We start from the raw sequence: 15750 nt of genomic DNA on the forward strand, positions 1-15750 counted from the left end.
AGAAAACTCTAGTGGTCTGAACAAAGAACTAGGTGCCAGGGACGACACCTAACCCTGGCTCTGACATGGGTTCCCTTTGTGGTGCTGGACAAGTTATGGTCCTTCTGTGCCTCAGTTTCCCTATTTGTAAAATGGGGATATTAATGCTCCCACTGACCTCCCTCTTCACAGGGCCGGTAATGTCTGTAAAATGCCTTGCTAAGGAATGCTTGCTGCTCTTCTCTATCTACCAGATCACTACATCCGCCCACAGCCTAAAGCGTGACAAGTAGGGATGCTGCAAAAGCAGCAGCTCCCATAACCGGTAACCCCAGGAGAAGATGGTCTTAAGCTAGGATAAGTAGCTGGTTCATCTCACTGCTCCAGCCTGAGCACTTGTGCCCCTGGGGCAGTTCTTCGGGTTGGAATTTTTATTAGCTGCAGATTTGAGCTGCAAAATTCATAGCCACCCCTTGCCCCCCTGACAGTTCAGAGGTGGCTGGCGCCAGGTCTGTAGAGTGCTGCAGCTTGGGGCAGAAACATTGGTACGTGCCTGGCTTTAGTTTGGGTTGGGGAGATCAGACGCATGGTAGCCTTTCCTGGCTTTATCCGGTCATGCCACAGGCTTACAGGGCTCATGCTAGTCCCCTGCACCAGTAGGAATTCCACTCGGACCTTGGTGCAGTCCCCTGCTCTGGCAACGCCTCTGTTATGGTACCAGTTACATTAAGATCGCACTTTGAGTAGCCCAGCCAACAAGTGTCTTTGCTCCATTTCGCCACCCGCTGCGAACCAGCTTGCTAAGACCTTCGCACGTGGCATTTGCAGGAGACAAGTACCCGCACTAGCCGTCTCAAGGCTGCTGTCGCTCCACCAGAGGGCACCAGCTCCATAGCCAGCAGAAGGGGGGTTGTTTACCAGACATGTACATCTGGGTGTCTCAGCCGGTGTTCACACACAGCCTCACCTGAGTCACCAGCTCCTGGGGGGGGGGGGTACTTCTGTCTTTCTTTGGTCTCAACTGAATAAAACCAGGTGGGGGATAATGTACCGGGAGGTGCCTGGTGTGGGTGGATTCCATTCTCTGGCTGTCTCAATTTCAGGAAGAGATTTTGTTTACACATTTGCTGCTAACCCCAAATTGGAGGTGGATTGCAGGTCACTAGCAGGGTGAGCAGCCGTCTCTGCGCCCTCCTCCCTGGGAGCACTGGCACTTTGGCCCCTGCACCAGCTTCCAAGACACTCTGCTGCAGAACCTCGCCCGTCGTACTGCTACATGCAATGAGAACATCTGCAGCAGCACGGGCAATAGAAACCATGGGAAATGGGCCCTGTATAACGCTTTGCACACAACCCGGCCGCTCTCCGTGGAGGACTTTGCTTTACGAACCCAGGGGGTCTCACCCTAAGCTCGAGATTGTGACCCAAACATTTTGGGATGGAAGGAAGCCAAGGGCTCCATGTACTGCAGAGCCAGGCCAACAGAAGCCAGTGCATCAAACTGCTACGGCACACAGAGCCCAGCACCTCCCATACGCTGAAGGGGATGGCTTAGTCTTACAATCTCTGGGTAGGCGCATCTCGGTGCCCTAGAGCTGTGGGTTCAAATCCCAGCAGTGTCCAGTGTTCCTCATTTCACCTGGAGAAGTGGAACAACGCAGGGTTGGGCGTGCAGGGGCTGAAACCTTGAGAGCCATGGGACCTGTGGGCTAGATTTGGAAAGGAACTCATGAAGCTGGGGATTGGTCCTGCTTTGAGCAGGGGGTGGGACTAGATGACCTCCTGAGGTCCCTTCCAACCCTGAGATTCTATGATTCTAAGCAACATGGTGTCCTGCCTAACCCGACAGCTGAAGACTGACATTTCTCAAGAACTAAACATACATAATCCCACAGCCGAATGTACAAGGAAATCAAGGTGTTTGGCCAAGGGACAGAACGAGCTGCTCTCCCCTTGGGGGAGCGAGGGCAGGAATGCTCGTGGGAGACGGGCGTGCTGGACCTTCACCTGGATGGGCCAGGCAAGCAAGGCATCGCCGTACTGACAAAGACGGGCAGAGCATTCAGATGAACAAGCGGCAGTGCACCAGGGAGATGCCAGCTGGACAGGGCAATCTCTTTCCTTGCACCCCGCATCTGTCTATAGCCACCTGCTGTCTCTTGGCTGATACTAGGATTGTAAGATCCTTGGGGCAGGACAGTCTCTTTGCTCTGTTTGTACAGCACCTAGCACAATGGGACCCTGCTCCATGACCGGGGCTCCTACGCACTGTGAGAATACAAATAATACTGCACAATTAGCCTGTGGAGAAGACGCAACCTGCTCTGTAGTGTTCTCGCCTGCTGAAGTTCAGTTTGGATGCAGGGAGGGCTGAATGGCTCAAGCCTGACTGCGTTTTCCTGAGCACCAGGCAAAAGGCCTGTAGACTCACAGGAGAATCTTGGCTTGCCCTCCCTGGCAAAGCACCCCAGGGGAAAGTTGCAGAGCCAGTGCTTGCACTGTGCTGGCCCATGGACAGACTGAGGATTAGTTTCCTTCCTTACCAATCTGACAATGTTTCATGGCAGACACACCCAGACATTTAAAATCCAGGCTCTGCCAACACTCCAGCGCTAATGAATGCTGATGTGCTCAGGAAAACCCTGCAGACCCCACTGCCTGGCAGACAAGCAGAGCCGCTATTTGCAGCGCCGAAGCGGATTCCCAACTGAAACAGGGGTAAAGCTGCGCCCCTGTAAAATGCAGCCAATAGCAGTCGACCCTGTCCACATTAGGGGCTTGCACCAGTGGCTGACAGCACAGACTCAGCCTACGTCCGGAGAGGATACGTCCGGCTGGCCTCTTTCCACTTCTGGAGACCACAGCTGCACTGGGAGTTCTGGGGACTGGATGGCTCCGGGCATGAAGCCCTGCATCTGTCCTAAACCAGCCACTTGCTCCAAGTCCGGCAGAGTCGCCCCAGACAGCTAACCCTTCAGTGGCCTCTGGAACGAGCTGCTGGAGTGATTCCTCTAGCGCCTTGGGCCTCAGCCTCAGCAGAACGGCAAACTTTAGACAAGGCTGCGCTACCCTCAGTCCATCATCAGATTCCCCTGTCCCAGGTCAATGAACCCTTGGGATGGTAGCATGAGAGAACCAGCACCGCTGATCGTGGCTGTGCTGGTTTAGTGATTAACAGGACTTCTTGCACCGTGGCATATTGAACCTGCCCTGAATTCATTCCAGGCAAGTCCCAGTAGGGCTATGGAAGAGCAAGACAAAGGCATTTCTCTGTGCATGGAGATTTTATTGCATGTGGTGGTGAGTGGCAAGTTTTGTTTTTTAAAGACTTGCACCACCTCACTCCAAACAGCAGCAATAACATGATCCCAGGAGATCAGTGTTCATAGTGTAATTAAAAAAAACCCACCGCCCACACACAAAAAAACAGACAAGAGTTTGTCTCGTGTGCAGAAAGAAAATATATACAAGGCACATAAAACACGGCTATCATTCCTTTGAAATGTATGCACAGTGATGTGATCATTACAGAAAGCCTGCTGGGTTAGTACCTTTTCTAACATCACAGCACAGACTGTGCAGGGACATGTCACTTCTTTCAAGCAGATACGAGCTGGACTTACATATATTTTTTTTAAGTGCAGATTGAAAAAAAAAGACTAATTTGAACCATGCATTGAAAGACCTCATTTGTCCCACAAAACAGTCTGATTTTGTGTCTGCCAAGTCATTCAGTGAATTCTTGGCCAAAACATACCAATCTTCTGTTCAATATTGTGGCTGGATTGCAAACACCAAAGCTTCCTGCTGGGAGACAAACGGATGAGTGAGGTGGGAGGCTGGGAGAGTGGTCATAGCAATCTGCTTGCATGCCCATCGGCAGTCATTGTTCAGTGACTCAGCTCCCGTTGCCACTACACTGGATGGGAGGAGGGGGACCCTGGCATGGGAGAGAAGGTGGGAATGGCGGACACAGGGCCCCTGGCATGAGGGAGGGGGGTGAGTGTCCTGGAAATAGAGGGAGATGGGGGGATGATACACAGGCAGTTCGGGGTGGGTGGGATGGAGCTCCTAGGTATGCAATGCACTCGGCCGACAGAAGCAGCCAACTGTGTAATCCTCCTAGTAAAGATATAGACTGTCAATCGTGCTCCTGCTTGTTTTGCCAGTGCGGAGAAGTTTGATGTGCAGCATAGACCTGGTGCACACTCTTGAAAAAGGGCGTTAAAAGATCGGAGAGGGCATAGCAAAGAGCCACAACAATTATCTAAGGGCCGCAGAAAATGCCCGACAATGGGAGACTCGGAGAGCTCTTCAGTGCAGCTCTGCAAGAAACCCACTGGCTGGAAGCTGCAGCCAGACAAATTCAGACTGGAAATAAGGCCCCCCCACAGTTACCGGCGAGAGTACAAACCGTCAAAGGGAGCGGGGGAGTCTCCATCCCGGGATATTTTCAAATCCAGCCTTGGCAAGTTATGATTTAGTCACATGAATTATTTGGTCCAATACAGGGGTCACTGGGTGAAATTTTAAGGGGCTGTGACACACAGGAGGTCAGGTGACACACAGGTTGGCCCCTTTGGGTGTTAAACTCTATGATTCTAGGAATATAGAAAGGGTCCCCAGGACTGGGCCGGGCAGCAGTGGTTTAAAAATCAAGGAGGTGATCGCCTGGTGTGCCAGGGGAAGGGGCTGCATCGCCACCCAGCATCTCTGGAAAGGCGCAAGGGAAAGACGAAAACGGTCTGGAAATTCAGTCTCATTTTCAATTCAGCTTTTATTTTCCGTAGGCTTCAACAGGGTGTTCCAACACACACACAAGCCTTTGGTGTAGGCAACACCAGCATTGCTACAAGCACTGGCAGATCATCAGCTCAATTAACCCATAGGCTTGATCTAGCAGAACAAACAAAACAAAAAAATCACAGCTATTCGGGGGAGGATAAAAGCGACAGCAGTTCAAACTCTCTTGAAGATGCAGGATTATACTGAAGTGGGCTCCATAGTGGTACACAGGAGAGATGCACAGAAGATTTTTTTTTTCACAGCATATATTTACATCTTTAACGATGCCGCAGGTGAAGAGCTCAGTCTCACTGCTGAATTGAAAGACCAGAGCTGCAGGCCCCTCTTTGCACAGAGGCTGAGAAATCTAATTCAGTGTCTACTACATTCACTCTACGGTCAGTAGCTTTACAATCAGTGGCTTTTATTGTAATATCCTGAATCAGCTCAGAAGAATATTGCCATGGAAATCACAAAACCACCGAGGTGAAGAGACACAAACCTACTTCACCCCCATGACTTTGCAAACTGTGTGCCAGTGCTTTCCCCCCGTTAACCGTGCACCACCAAATCGATTCTTGCATTGAAGGAGGAGCAGAATCGTTCCCCCTTTTTGTAGCAAGCTACACACATGAAGTTTGCACGCTGTGCGCTTCAAGTATTTTGAAATCTAGGACTCTCCTCTTTGAAGTGTTACAAAATAAAATGATCACAGGCTTGAGGTTCCCCCATCTTTCAACTGCATCAAGGTAACAGGAATCTCAGTATGAAAAAACAAACAGTCTCCCTGCCCCACAGCCATCGTGTTAGCAAGGTACATTATTATTTTACTGAGAAATGCTTACAATATATAAAAACCAAAAACAAACACACACCTTACTGTGGTTCTGGAAGACCCGGTAACCCAAGAGGAAGTAAAAATCAGGGAACAAAATTTACACATACAAAAAAAATATCTATACACAGACCTTACTGGGTAACCGTCTCACTTGATGGTTTCAGAGCTATTCAGAATACACGTGGAGAGCGTGGCAGTGTTTGGGGGTTACTGAGGGGCAGTCACTGAAAGCAACTTGGACCCGAGCAGATATGCAAGTTAAAAAGATCTGAGCTCAGCTTGGCTTAACCGAAGCATGCAGTACTGCAGCACTGAATGCACTGCCTGGAGTTGTGGTATGGCAGGAAAGCGAGCGACTCATTCAGAAGTTGCCTTTGTGGTATTCTGACCTGTCAAAATGGAGGCCTGCTTCAATGGAGCTGCGCTGCTCATTTCGAACGTGTTCCTCTGAGTTAGAAATGGACTCTATTCAACTGGCCAATCTGCACGTGAAAACAGCCATTGGGTTCAGCTTCTGTTATTTGTAATTAGTATCCTCGCCTCAAACAACACAACCGCTGCTGGACCAACAGGTCAACAGCTGGGTTTTAACTCTGTAAATGTAAACACAACTTTGTGCAGCAGTAACACTCATGGCATCACACACAGCCTTGGAAATACTTGTTCCAAGGCAATTATTGGCAGTGTAGCCGAGTTTAATCTAGTCCGGGCGTCCCTAGGATGGCTGTGCTTCCCGGCAAGGAAACCATTCTACCCTAACGAAACTTTAACGAGGCATTCCCTGGGCCTACAGTAGCTTGGCCTGTAGCCTCTAACTTACTCCTTTGCAATTTAATTGGAAGTTTAACATTGTGTCCTCCTCACACCAGCCTGCCAAGCTACAAACGTGTCTAAACCTTGTTCGTAAGCCTCTTAACAATCAAACGCAAACGGCTAAAGGAAAGCCCCCAACAGGAGGGCAGGCTGTCTGTGAGAGGGAAAGGAGCACAGAGCTCACATACATTCCGAAGGCAGGGAAATGGAGGCAGAGACGTAACAGGCGTTTTCTCCCAACAGGAACGGGGAAGAAGCTGGCAGATGGGATGCTCACCTAAGCACTGAGCCTGCTCAGCAGGGTGCACATGCTGCCTCTCTGGAGGACGGAGGAAGCGCTCAGCTCCACAGAAAAGTGCCGTTTAAGTGCAGCATTCTGGGACTCCCCCTGGATTTTTCTGTTGTGTCAATGCACATTTCTTGCATTACAAAAATAATAATTCGAATGAGTGGATGAGAAATACGAGGTGTGGGTCAGGATCGCACATGTAGGTTTCAAAAGCCAAAAGACAAACCCCGCTCCCCTCTCCCCAAAGGAAAGCCAACAGCAATGGAGAAAACCACTATCCGCATCCCACCCGTCCTCCCGCCTCGCTCCTCTCTCTCCCTGGCTACGTGATGGAGGCTGCGAGCCCAGGAACGCGGCTGAGACAGGACTAGGGGCAAGCTAGCTAGAGTAAGGTTCCTCTGCCCTTCTCCTCACGTACAGTCCGAGTGGAGGAAGACACGGGAAGGGTGGAGTAGTTCGTGGGTGGGGTGGGGTGGGGGGCAGAGCCCTGGCAGCTTCACTCCCCTTCCTCCTTGATGCGCTGCTGCTTGTTGCGCCGAGCGTCCATGTCAAAATTGAAATCGTTCCACTCGTCGCGGGGCGGGAAGGAGATGGTCTGGCGGAGCGTGAAGCGGACCGCGTCGATGACCCGCTCTCCCCGGGTCTCACTGGAGCCCACGCTGACGGTGGAGGCGCCGCTGGGGGTGCGCAGGAGGTGAGGAGGGGAGGAGAAGTCATGGAGCTGCCGGTGGTCCAGGATACCTTTCCAGATGGCATGGCGGAACTGCTCCGGGATCTTGAGGCTCACCAAATCCTGGAAGGCAAAGAGGTCATCTCCTTTAGCAACGGCTCATTGGACCCAGCCATCCCTGAGGTGCAACACACAGACCCTGCTTCCCCAGGACACACAGGGAAATGGCCTCTGGGCTGCCCAGCCACCACTCCTGCTGAAATCCCTGTGCTAAGGGGTTAGAATACCATCAGACACAGAGAGCGGGCAGTTCTCTGGGTCTCTCCTTCTGAACAGACGTTTGTGGAGGCCACACAAACAACGCTAGGAGACGAGACCAGCTGAGCAGAAACACTTGCTTGGGCACAAGCCACCGAGGCATAAAGGTGCTAAACCCTCTTCAGTCTGGTCTCTCAGAACAACCTCCAGGAGCTCTGCTGCTCATGCCATGGGAGAGGCAGGGAGGTCTCAGCACGTCTGAGAATCGAACCATTTCTCTGTAAGCCGAAGAATGGATTTAGGACCTTCACTTTGGGTTCCAATATTTGAAACTCTTGGCCTTGAAAACTGCTTCTGTTAAAGGAGATCAAAGCAGCTTGTCACACCGTCCTGGAGACTGAGAAATCCACCCCCCGAGAGAGAAGGAGCTGGTTTTGTACTGGTTTTCAAACAGGAACCAAGCGCTATTCAATGGCTGTCACCATGCAGGACAGCGTCCTGGCCATCACCAGGATACGCAGCCCTAAATAGAACGGGGGGATTTTAAGGCTCCAGGGCTGTACGGAAACACTGATCCTCACCCAGGAACAGACAGACCCCACTTCTCCCGTCACCATCCTCCAAACCCAACTCCGGGAATGCTCTGATGTGAGCTCTGCGGCAATGAAGAGTTCAGTTTGGCTCCGCCTGGCCTCTGGGCTAAGACCAGTTCCATTCAGCTGTTAAATTTGCGCTGGGTCCCACCCACCACACAGTTCGGTATGGGCATGTGAATGAGAGGGCCTGGTGTCTGCGGCCATCTCTCCCCATCCCGACACTTCTCTCGCTAGCCAACAGCGGGGGTGGACTCGGCCTCCCTTTGGGAAGCTGGGCACCAGTTGCTCAGTGAGGTCACCGTTGTTTTGGTAAGACAGTGTTGAGTTGGGATCAGCTCTTCCAGCTGCAGCAGGGGAGAGGAAAGAGCAACCCAGCCTACAAAAGCAACAGCAGCCCAGCCCGGCTGAGCCCCGGGGAGCGACAGAGGGGTGGGCAGCCTGCCAGCAGAGAGCAACAGCATCGGACAAGAGGAAGCAACCTGGCAGAAGAAGCCACAGTGGAGGGGCAAAAAGAGATCAGGTGGCACCAGAGCAGAGTTTAGCAGTAAGCGACCTGGCAAGATCATTAGAGTCAGGCTGGGAAACAGAGGCAGGGAGAGGAAAACTGCAGACGACGTATGGGCAGCCACGTATTTTTTTGTTTTGTTTTTGAGATCATCAGTTTGCAGGTAAGTCAAGGTATTTCCAGCCCTTATAAACGGAAACCAAGACCTGGAGAATTAATGGGTGTGGGGTTCGGAGCCAACCATGCGGCCAAAATAGAGTCAAATACTCTGCACTAGGCAAAGCGAATACCTGACTGCACTGGGGATGGGTTTGGTCTCTCCGCCTCCTAAAAAGCCGTCTCTGGTTCACAATAGACTGGATTAAAACTAGCTCCCCTTAAAACTCTCTCTCTCTCTCGCTAATAAATATGGAGTCCGGATTCCTGACCCGCCCAGCCCCCAGCAATGGGGTGGAGAGAGCGAACAAACAAAAGGGTGACTGTTACTTACATCCATGGAGTAATGCTCAATCTGATAGATGGTGGTCAGCCCCTGGGTCGTGAAATAATCCACGCAGGATGAGCAGCCCAACCTCGCTAAGAAGCTGCAGGGGAGGAGGGAAGGGAAGGAGAGAGAAAAAGGATCACCCTGGCTGCAATAGCCCAACCGTAGCATAACCAAAGACTCGACCGCCTTGCAGCAGCTAGACACTGGGAGGCTGAGCCGTTCCCCGGGGCATCACCTCCTCCAGCATGGCTGAGGTCAGTAGACACCAGACATCGCTGCCATGGGATGGCTCTCAATCCAGTGCCTAGCAGACAGGTGTCCACCTCCCAGAATGCCACGGTGGCAGGCGGTGACTGGAGCAGAGAGGTAAGGGAGCAGTACAAGCAGTGGAGAGCAAACCTCCGTAGGGGGAGTCCTTCCGGGTCCGAGCAGAGGTACGTCACTAAGGGGAGAGCTTGCCCTGCAGACACGCAGTGTGTGGCCAGAGGGCTTCGCTCAGTAGATTCATAGACTCATAGACTTAAGGTCAGAAGGGACCATTATGATCATCTAGTCTGACCTCCTGCACAACGCAGGCCACAGAATCTCACCCACCCATTCCTGTAACAAACCCCTAACCTATGTCTGAGCTACTGAAGTCCTCAAATCATGGTTTAAAGACCTCAAGCTGCAGAGAATCCTCCAGCAAGTGACCTGTGCCCCACGCTGCAGAGGAAGGCGAAAAACCTCCAGGGCCTCTGCCAATCTGCTCTGGAGGAAAATTCCTTCCCGACCCCAAATATGGCGATCAGTTAAACCCTGAGCATGTGGACAAGACTCACCAGCCAGCACCCAGGAAAGAATTCTCTGTAGTAACTCAGATCCCACCCCATCTAACATCCCATCACAGGCCATTGGAATTATTTACCTGCTAATAATCAAAGATCAATTAATTGCCAAAATTAGGCTATCCCATCATACCATCCCCTCCATAAACTTATCAAGCTTAGTCTTGAAGCCAGATATATCTTTTGCCTCCACTGCTCCCCTTGGAAGCTGTTCCAGAACTTCACTCCTCTGATGGTTAGAAACCTTCGTCTAATTTCAAGTCTAACCTTCCTAGTGTCCAATTTATATCCATTTGTTCTTGTGTCCACATTGGTACTAAGCTTAAAGGCTAAAATGCATTACACAAACACAGCTGCGCCTCTAAACAACACATCAGTGCCTAACTGTCAGCGTTAGGCTAAAGGAAGCATTAGCCAACGTGTTTGGGCTCCCAGGAGGAAGCAGGACTCTGTCAGAAGCCCCTGGGTTCTATCCCCAACCCTCACTGCGACTTATTTTGGGACCATGAGAAAAATTCCCTCAGTCTGATTGATCCCACCAAGCACCTCAACTACTGACAACTCCAAGGGGGGTTGAGGCCTCTCATCAGCCTTGTAGGCCCCAGCCTGTATCCCGTTTCCCTTCCCGTGTCACGGGGATGATGCTACTTGCTGAGCCTACCTCCGAGTGGGAGGGGTGTCAGTGTTATTCGACTACTGTTTGAGAAGCACAGAAACACTGGCGTGGACGGTGCTACTGGTCAGTGTGCCAAGGACCACCTACCCCTTGATGTGTTCTATTGAAATTGCTCCTCTCTCATCCTCCCCAGGGAGGATCAATCCGATAGCCCCAAAGACGGGGAGGAGAGAGCGAGCCCAGGTGACCGTGTGGCCCATACACTTCGCCCGCGAGGCCTTGTTTTCTCAAGTCCTCCTAGCCCCATGGGCTTGGGTCTCGCCAGCCTGCTCCCGCTCACCTGACGATGCTGCAGTCTGTGGGGTACGGAGGTGGCGGGGTGCAGTGAGACGTCGACGGCATCGAGAGGGAAGGAGGCAGCGCCTGCGTAGGGCTGAGACCGTTCATGTCTCCAGTCATTGCCATGTGGGCGCCCATCATGGGAACTAGATGAAACAAGCAAAGGGAGAGAATTGTTACATAGGAATTCCAGCCCAATGGGCCTTCCCGGGCAGCTCCCCGACTCGGAAATGCCACGTATTTCAGAGAGAGTCTTAAGCCACCATAAAGCACCCCAGTGTGCTGTATCATGGGGGTTATCTTGGGTCAGGTGAGCTCTCAAGTCTGCTCTCCTAACTGGTGTAACTGTAGATGATAATCCAGGCAAGGGAGCAGAGGGAACAACTCCAGTCACAAATATGCTGGATGGAAACCTAAGCAAACCGCAGGCTTCTCAGTTTTCTTTGCAGCAGAACAGCGGACAGGACAAAGCCAGCAGGGCAACCCAATACAAACACCGAACCCCTTGGTTTTCAGAGACACAAAGTCACAGGGTGCCTTGCGTTTCTGAAACCCCAGCCCTAAATTGCATCTGGATTGGCAGAGCTGCCGAGCACCACTCCGTGGTTGGGATTTTGTCCCATAGGCTGCAATCGGAGGTGCACGCTGCACAGATCTTCTTTGAACTTAGGAAGCGTTTTTACGGACCCAGGGAAAGCCATGCCAAGGAGACAAGTTTGCACCTTCTCCTTAAAAAGGGAACGGGGAGGCAACTGCAGAAGAGGTTATTGCAGCAGTAAGTCAGGCCTGCGACACCTCGCACTTTTACCCTGTGATTTCAGAAGCGGGACACGTATGTCACAGATGGGGAAACGGAGACAAGGAGACGTCAGTGAGAGACAGCCAGTCAGCGACCAAGCAGAGAGAGGAACCCAGATTTCCGGAAGCCCTGTGCACCAGTACTGCCTCGAGGGCAGCAGGATTGGCTCCACAGCTTGTGTTGGGTCTACATAGCTGGATCAACAGCCCTGGAGCCTGAAACTTGCTCTCTGCAGAGCAGGGACAGTACGGGCAAGCAGCCGTCCATGCTTCCTCCGCCTCACCCCCCAAACATGCCAGAGGGTACGGCCACGGCACACAGCAGCTCGGAGGTGCGATTCCCGGCTCGCGTAGACAGACATGCATTAGCGATGCTCCAGCTAGCGTGACAAAAATAGCGTGGTCGCAGCAAGCCAGGCAGTGGGTCAGGATTGGAGTCTGTCGACAAGCCCAAGCCGTTGCCCATGCTGCCAGGACTGTGCTGTTATTTTCACCATGCTACGACGTGCAGAGCTAACACGTCTGTCTGACCGAGCTGGGAATCACGCCTCCCAACGACAGTATAGATGTACCCCCCGACTGGAGGGAGGACAGACTGCCCTTCTGAGCGGGAAGGTGGTTCCAGCTAGGCCTGAAATCCTGGGCCACTCTGCTGTGACTGCCAGACAGGGGCTAATGGAGATGGGTGCTGGGACACGGAGAGAGATCACCTGGCCAATTCATCCCACTCCTAACCCCCTCGTCAAATACACCAGGAGGTTGATGGGGAGCCAGAGAAAGAGCCAGCCCCTTACTGTTGGCTCCCATGCCGTCGGGGATGGCGGTAGGGGTCAGAGCGTTGCGCTGCTGGGGGTTGATCAGCTGGCTGACGGAAGGCAGCTTGTTCATGCTGTTCATCTTGCTGAGTGGTGGGGAGTTGGAGCCATAAGACGACTGAGACTGCATGGAAGTCCTGCAAAGTAATGGAGAGGTTAAGGGTGTTGAAGCTTAAGGAGCAGATAGGAGCTTGAGCCCAGTCTTGTGTGTATCGTGGGAGGAGGGTTATCTGCTCTATTTTTATATAAATTACAGGTATCACAGGGGTGTCGCCAGGGCAGCTTGTTGAAAAATACCTATTTTTCAGTAGGAAATATTGAAAAATAATTAAAAAACAAGTTTCCCAAGAAAAAAAAGGTGGTTTTTTTTTTTTTTGGAGGGGGGAGGGAAGGGGGTGTTGGAAGAACAAACTGAAATGTTTTGAGGGGGAGTTTGTTTTGTTTTGGTACAAATTCAGTTTTTGGTTTTAAATAAACCCAGAAAATTTCTACCAAAAATGTTCAGAGTTTTTTTGTTTTGTTTATTTGTGTTTTATTTATTTTATATAAAAATATTCTACTGAGCCAACATTTTTTCAAAACTCCCCATTTTCATTTAAAAAAAAAAGTGATGAAGCGATTTCGAGCAGCACTAGTCAATATTGACAGCTGGCTGCAGACATCGGGATCGTTTTCAAGTTAGGGAACAATTATTACATTGGCCTTTTTAAAAACTCTTTGCTGAGGATTCACACAATCAGGCCAACCCTCTAGTTCCAGGTGTGAATCACAACCAGAAGTTCCCTGCTGAGACAGCAGGTGCTTCTGATCATTATGGAAGCTGAGATTTTAAAAGCAGTTTAGGGGATCTGGATAGGCAGCTTCTGTTACTTTTAATGGGAATCGGATGTGCAAATCCCTTAGGCTGTTCTGAAAAAATATCAGCCTCCAATTACAAATCTCCAAACCAGACTAAAATCAGCAGCCTCCTCGTGCACCAAAACTAGAAGGTAACCAGCCAAACCCTCTCCAAATCCTCCCACGCAAACAGCCTCACTCCAGCCAGTGTTAACAGATGCTTCTGTACTAGGCCTGCCCAGGGGGAGCTGCTGTGCGATCTCTCCCCTCCCCGCCCTGGACTGCTTGCAGGGCAGGATTTCATCGGGGAAGGTTCAGAGAGTGCCAGAGCAGAGTGCTCATGAATGGCAGCCCAGTCGCCAGCTTGAGTTACAGCCATGGCATTCCATCAGGAGTTGGGTATTATTTGGAATATGCAGAAAATGATCATTAAGGCCAGTCTAAGAGTGCAACTGGCAGTGGCAGCACGTCACGCTGTCATAGGAGACCAGCCTCTCCCCCCTGTATGCTGGGCAGAGATCTACCATGCTGGGGGCAAAGGTGCTTGGGAACCGGGCAAGCTTCCCAAACAAGATGATTTCTAACACAGCTTCTTGCCTGGCGGAGCTACAGGGCTGGAGTGATTGCTTTGCTGCATTCCAATCAGGAAGTACCTGTGGGGAGGGGGAACTTTCTCCCTGTTATTTCCCATCAGGAAACCCACTCATCTGTTCTCTACCTGATTACACTGGATTCTGGGGAACGGACATTTCTTCTATGTGAATGATGTCGTGAATGCATGTGAGATCTCATGGACCACCTGGAATTGCAGACTTCACCATAAATTTCCTGCCTATAAAGAATTTTTTTTCTTTTAAACTAAAAGACCCTGATTTCTGGATGACCTACTGAAACCTTTAGCGTCCAAGCCCTACCTCCATACAGACAGGCAGTCTCCACCTGCCCTACACTTTTTAGGCTTACTACATTGGGTGGAGAAGACATCTGTTAATAGGCTGCAGTATCTGGAGCCTGAGGAAGTGCAGACTAATTACACAGTTATAGGAATTACAGAAGGGCGTGAAGGGACCTCCTTATATTTTGGAGGCACAAACGAAGGACAAGATCCAAAATAAACTTTACAGACCCAAGGAAAAGAGACAGCACAAGATGCGCACAATTAACATTAGTGATGGATTCAGCTCCCAAGGGGAAATGATTCCAAGTCTTGAAATTCAGAGCCAACTTTTCAGGGCAGGGGTGGCGATTTGTTTCAGTTCAACCATTATAAAAGTCCAGGCCAGCCACCAACTTCAGGTCCGGCTTGATGCCTTGTTAAGGTTCAGAAGGGGTTTGGATTTGGGGGTTTAGTGAAGGGACACGTTTGGGTGCTTACGCTAGCCAGACTCGGGATAACATGAGCAACACAGGGCTGAGCAGATGCCTGGTGCAGCAGTTCCCTTGCTTGCAATGCGTATGCAGCCAGAGGCAGGCAAATCACCACGTGACAAGCTCTCACCAGCCTAACTCTTGTCAGGTCAATGGAGTGTCATGAGAAGAGAATTTGGTAAAGCTTGAGAGTGGTTTTACTTTTAAAAAATCCAGTGCTTGTAAGATGAGTTTGGGGGGTGCCTGCATCTACTGGGCAGGTGTCTCAAAAGCGCTCAGCACTGGATCTAAGGCTTCTCCTGCTCACATTTCAGAGAGAGCTGAATGCTTTTGAAAATACCGCCCAGAAGCATCTCACCCAGAGCTGATCTTCCTCTCGCTTCCTCCTGATTTACCCTGGTCTGACTCCCTGAAGCCAGTGGAGTCGCAGGTACAAACCAGGTGTGAGACGACAATCAGGCTCCATATGTTAATGCCCATAAGCACTTCAGCTCAACTATTTTATCATGTAAGAAGATACCCAGAAAATTAAGAGGCAGACAGAAAAAGAAAGATCCCAAGATAAACCAAGATGCAAAAGTTTATTGAAAATTAACATCACACATCCATGTAGCAACAGCCTCGGTAACACAAGAAAGTAGCTCTTGGTATGAAACACACAGTAGACTACCTGGCGTTTGGCGATTTGTTTATAACCAATTGCTTTGTTTCCTCAAATTCCTTTTTTTTCTTTACACGTATTAAAAATCCTTGTGGATGAAGCTCTTATTTTAAAATGATGTTTAATGAGTCCAAGGAAGATTATAAGTAGGAGCATTAAAATCCATTTGATACCAATACCGATGAAATGCATTTTAATATCAAGGCATAAGGACTTCAGTCATCAGACTATTACACTTCTTGGAACAGTCTGATGCAAAAGGCACAAAG

The 15750-nt window shown here is 50.6% G+C and overlaps 1 protein-coding gene across 12 annotated transcripts in view; it reads right to left on the reverse strand.

Annotated features, from left to right (window-relative positions):
- Nucleotides 1-4731: 4731 nt before the first annotated feature.
- The window catches only part of TP63 (tumor protein p63), a 205385-nt gene continuing 194366 nt past the window's right edge, over nucleotides 4732-15750 (reverse strand). For 9 of the 12 annotated variants that reach the window (XM_039488799.1, XM_039488797.1, XM_039488798.1 and 6 more), the window contains 4 exons: nucleotides 12595-12752; nucleotides 11004-11148; nucleotides 9224-9317; nucleotides 7201-7497 (listed from right to left, as the gene is read on the reverse strand). In XM_039488799.1, coding sequence (XP_039344733.1) covers nucleotides 7201-7497; nucleotides 9224-9317; nucleotides 11004-11148; nucleotides 12595-12752 — 694 coding nt within the window. Of the gene's footprint in view, nucleotides 7498-9223; nucleotides 9318-11003; nucleotides 11149-12594; nucleotides 12753-15750 lie in introns of all 12 variants that reach the window. The other 3 variants (XM_039488796.1, XM_039488795.1, XM_039488807.1) reach the window with 1 other exon arrangement.

Source organism: Mauremys reevesii, linkage group 9 (assembly GCF_016161935.1).
Source record: "Mauremys reevesii isolate NIE-2019 linkage group 9, ASM1616193v1, whole genome shotgun sequence".
Classification (NCBI taxonomy): domain Eukaryota; kingdom Metazoa; phylum Chordata; order Testudines; family Geoemydidae; genus Mauremys; species Mauremys reevesii.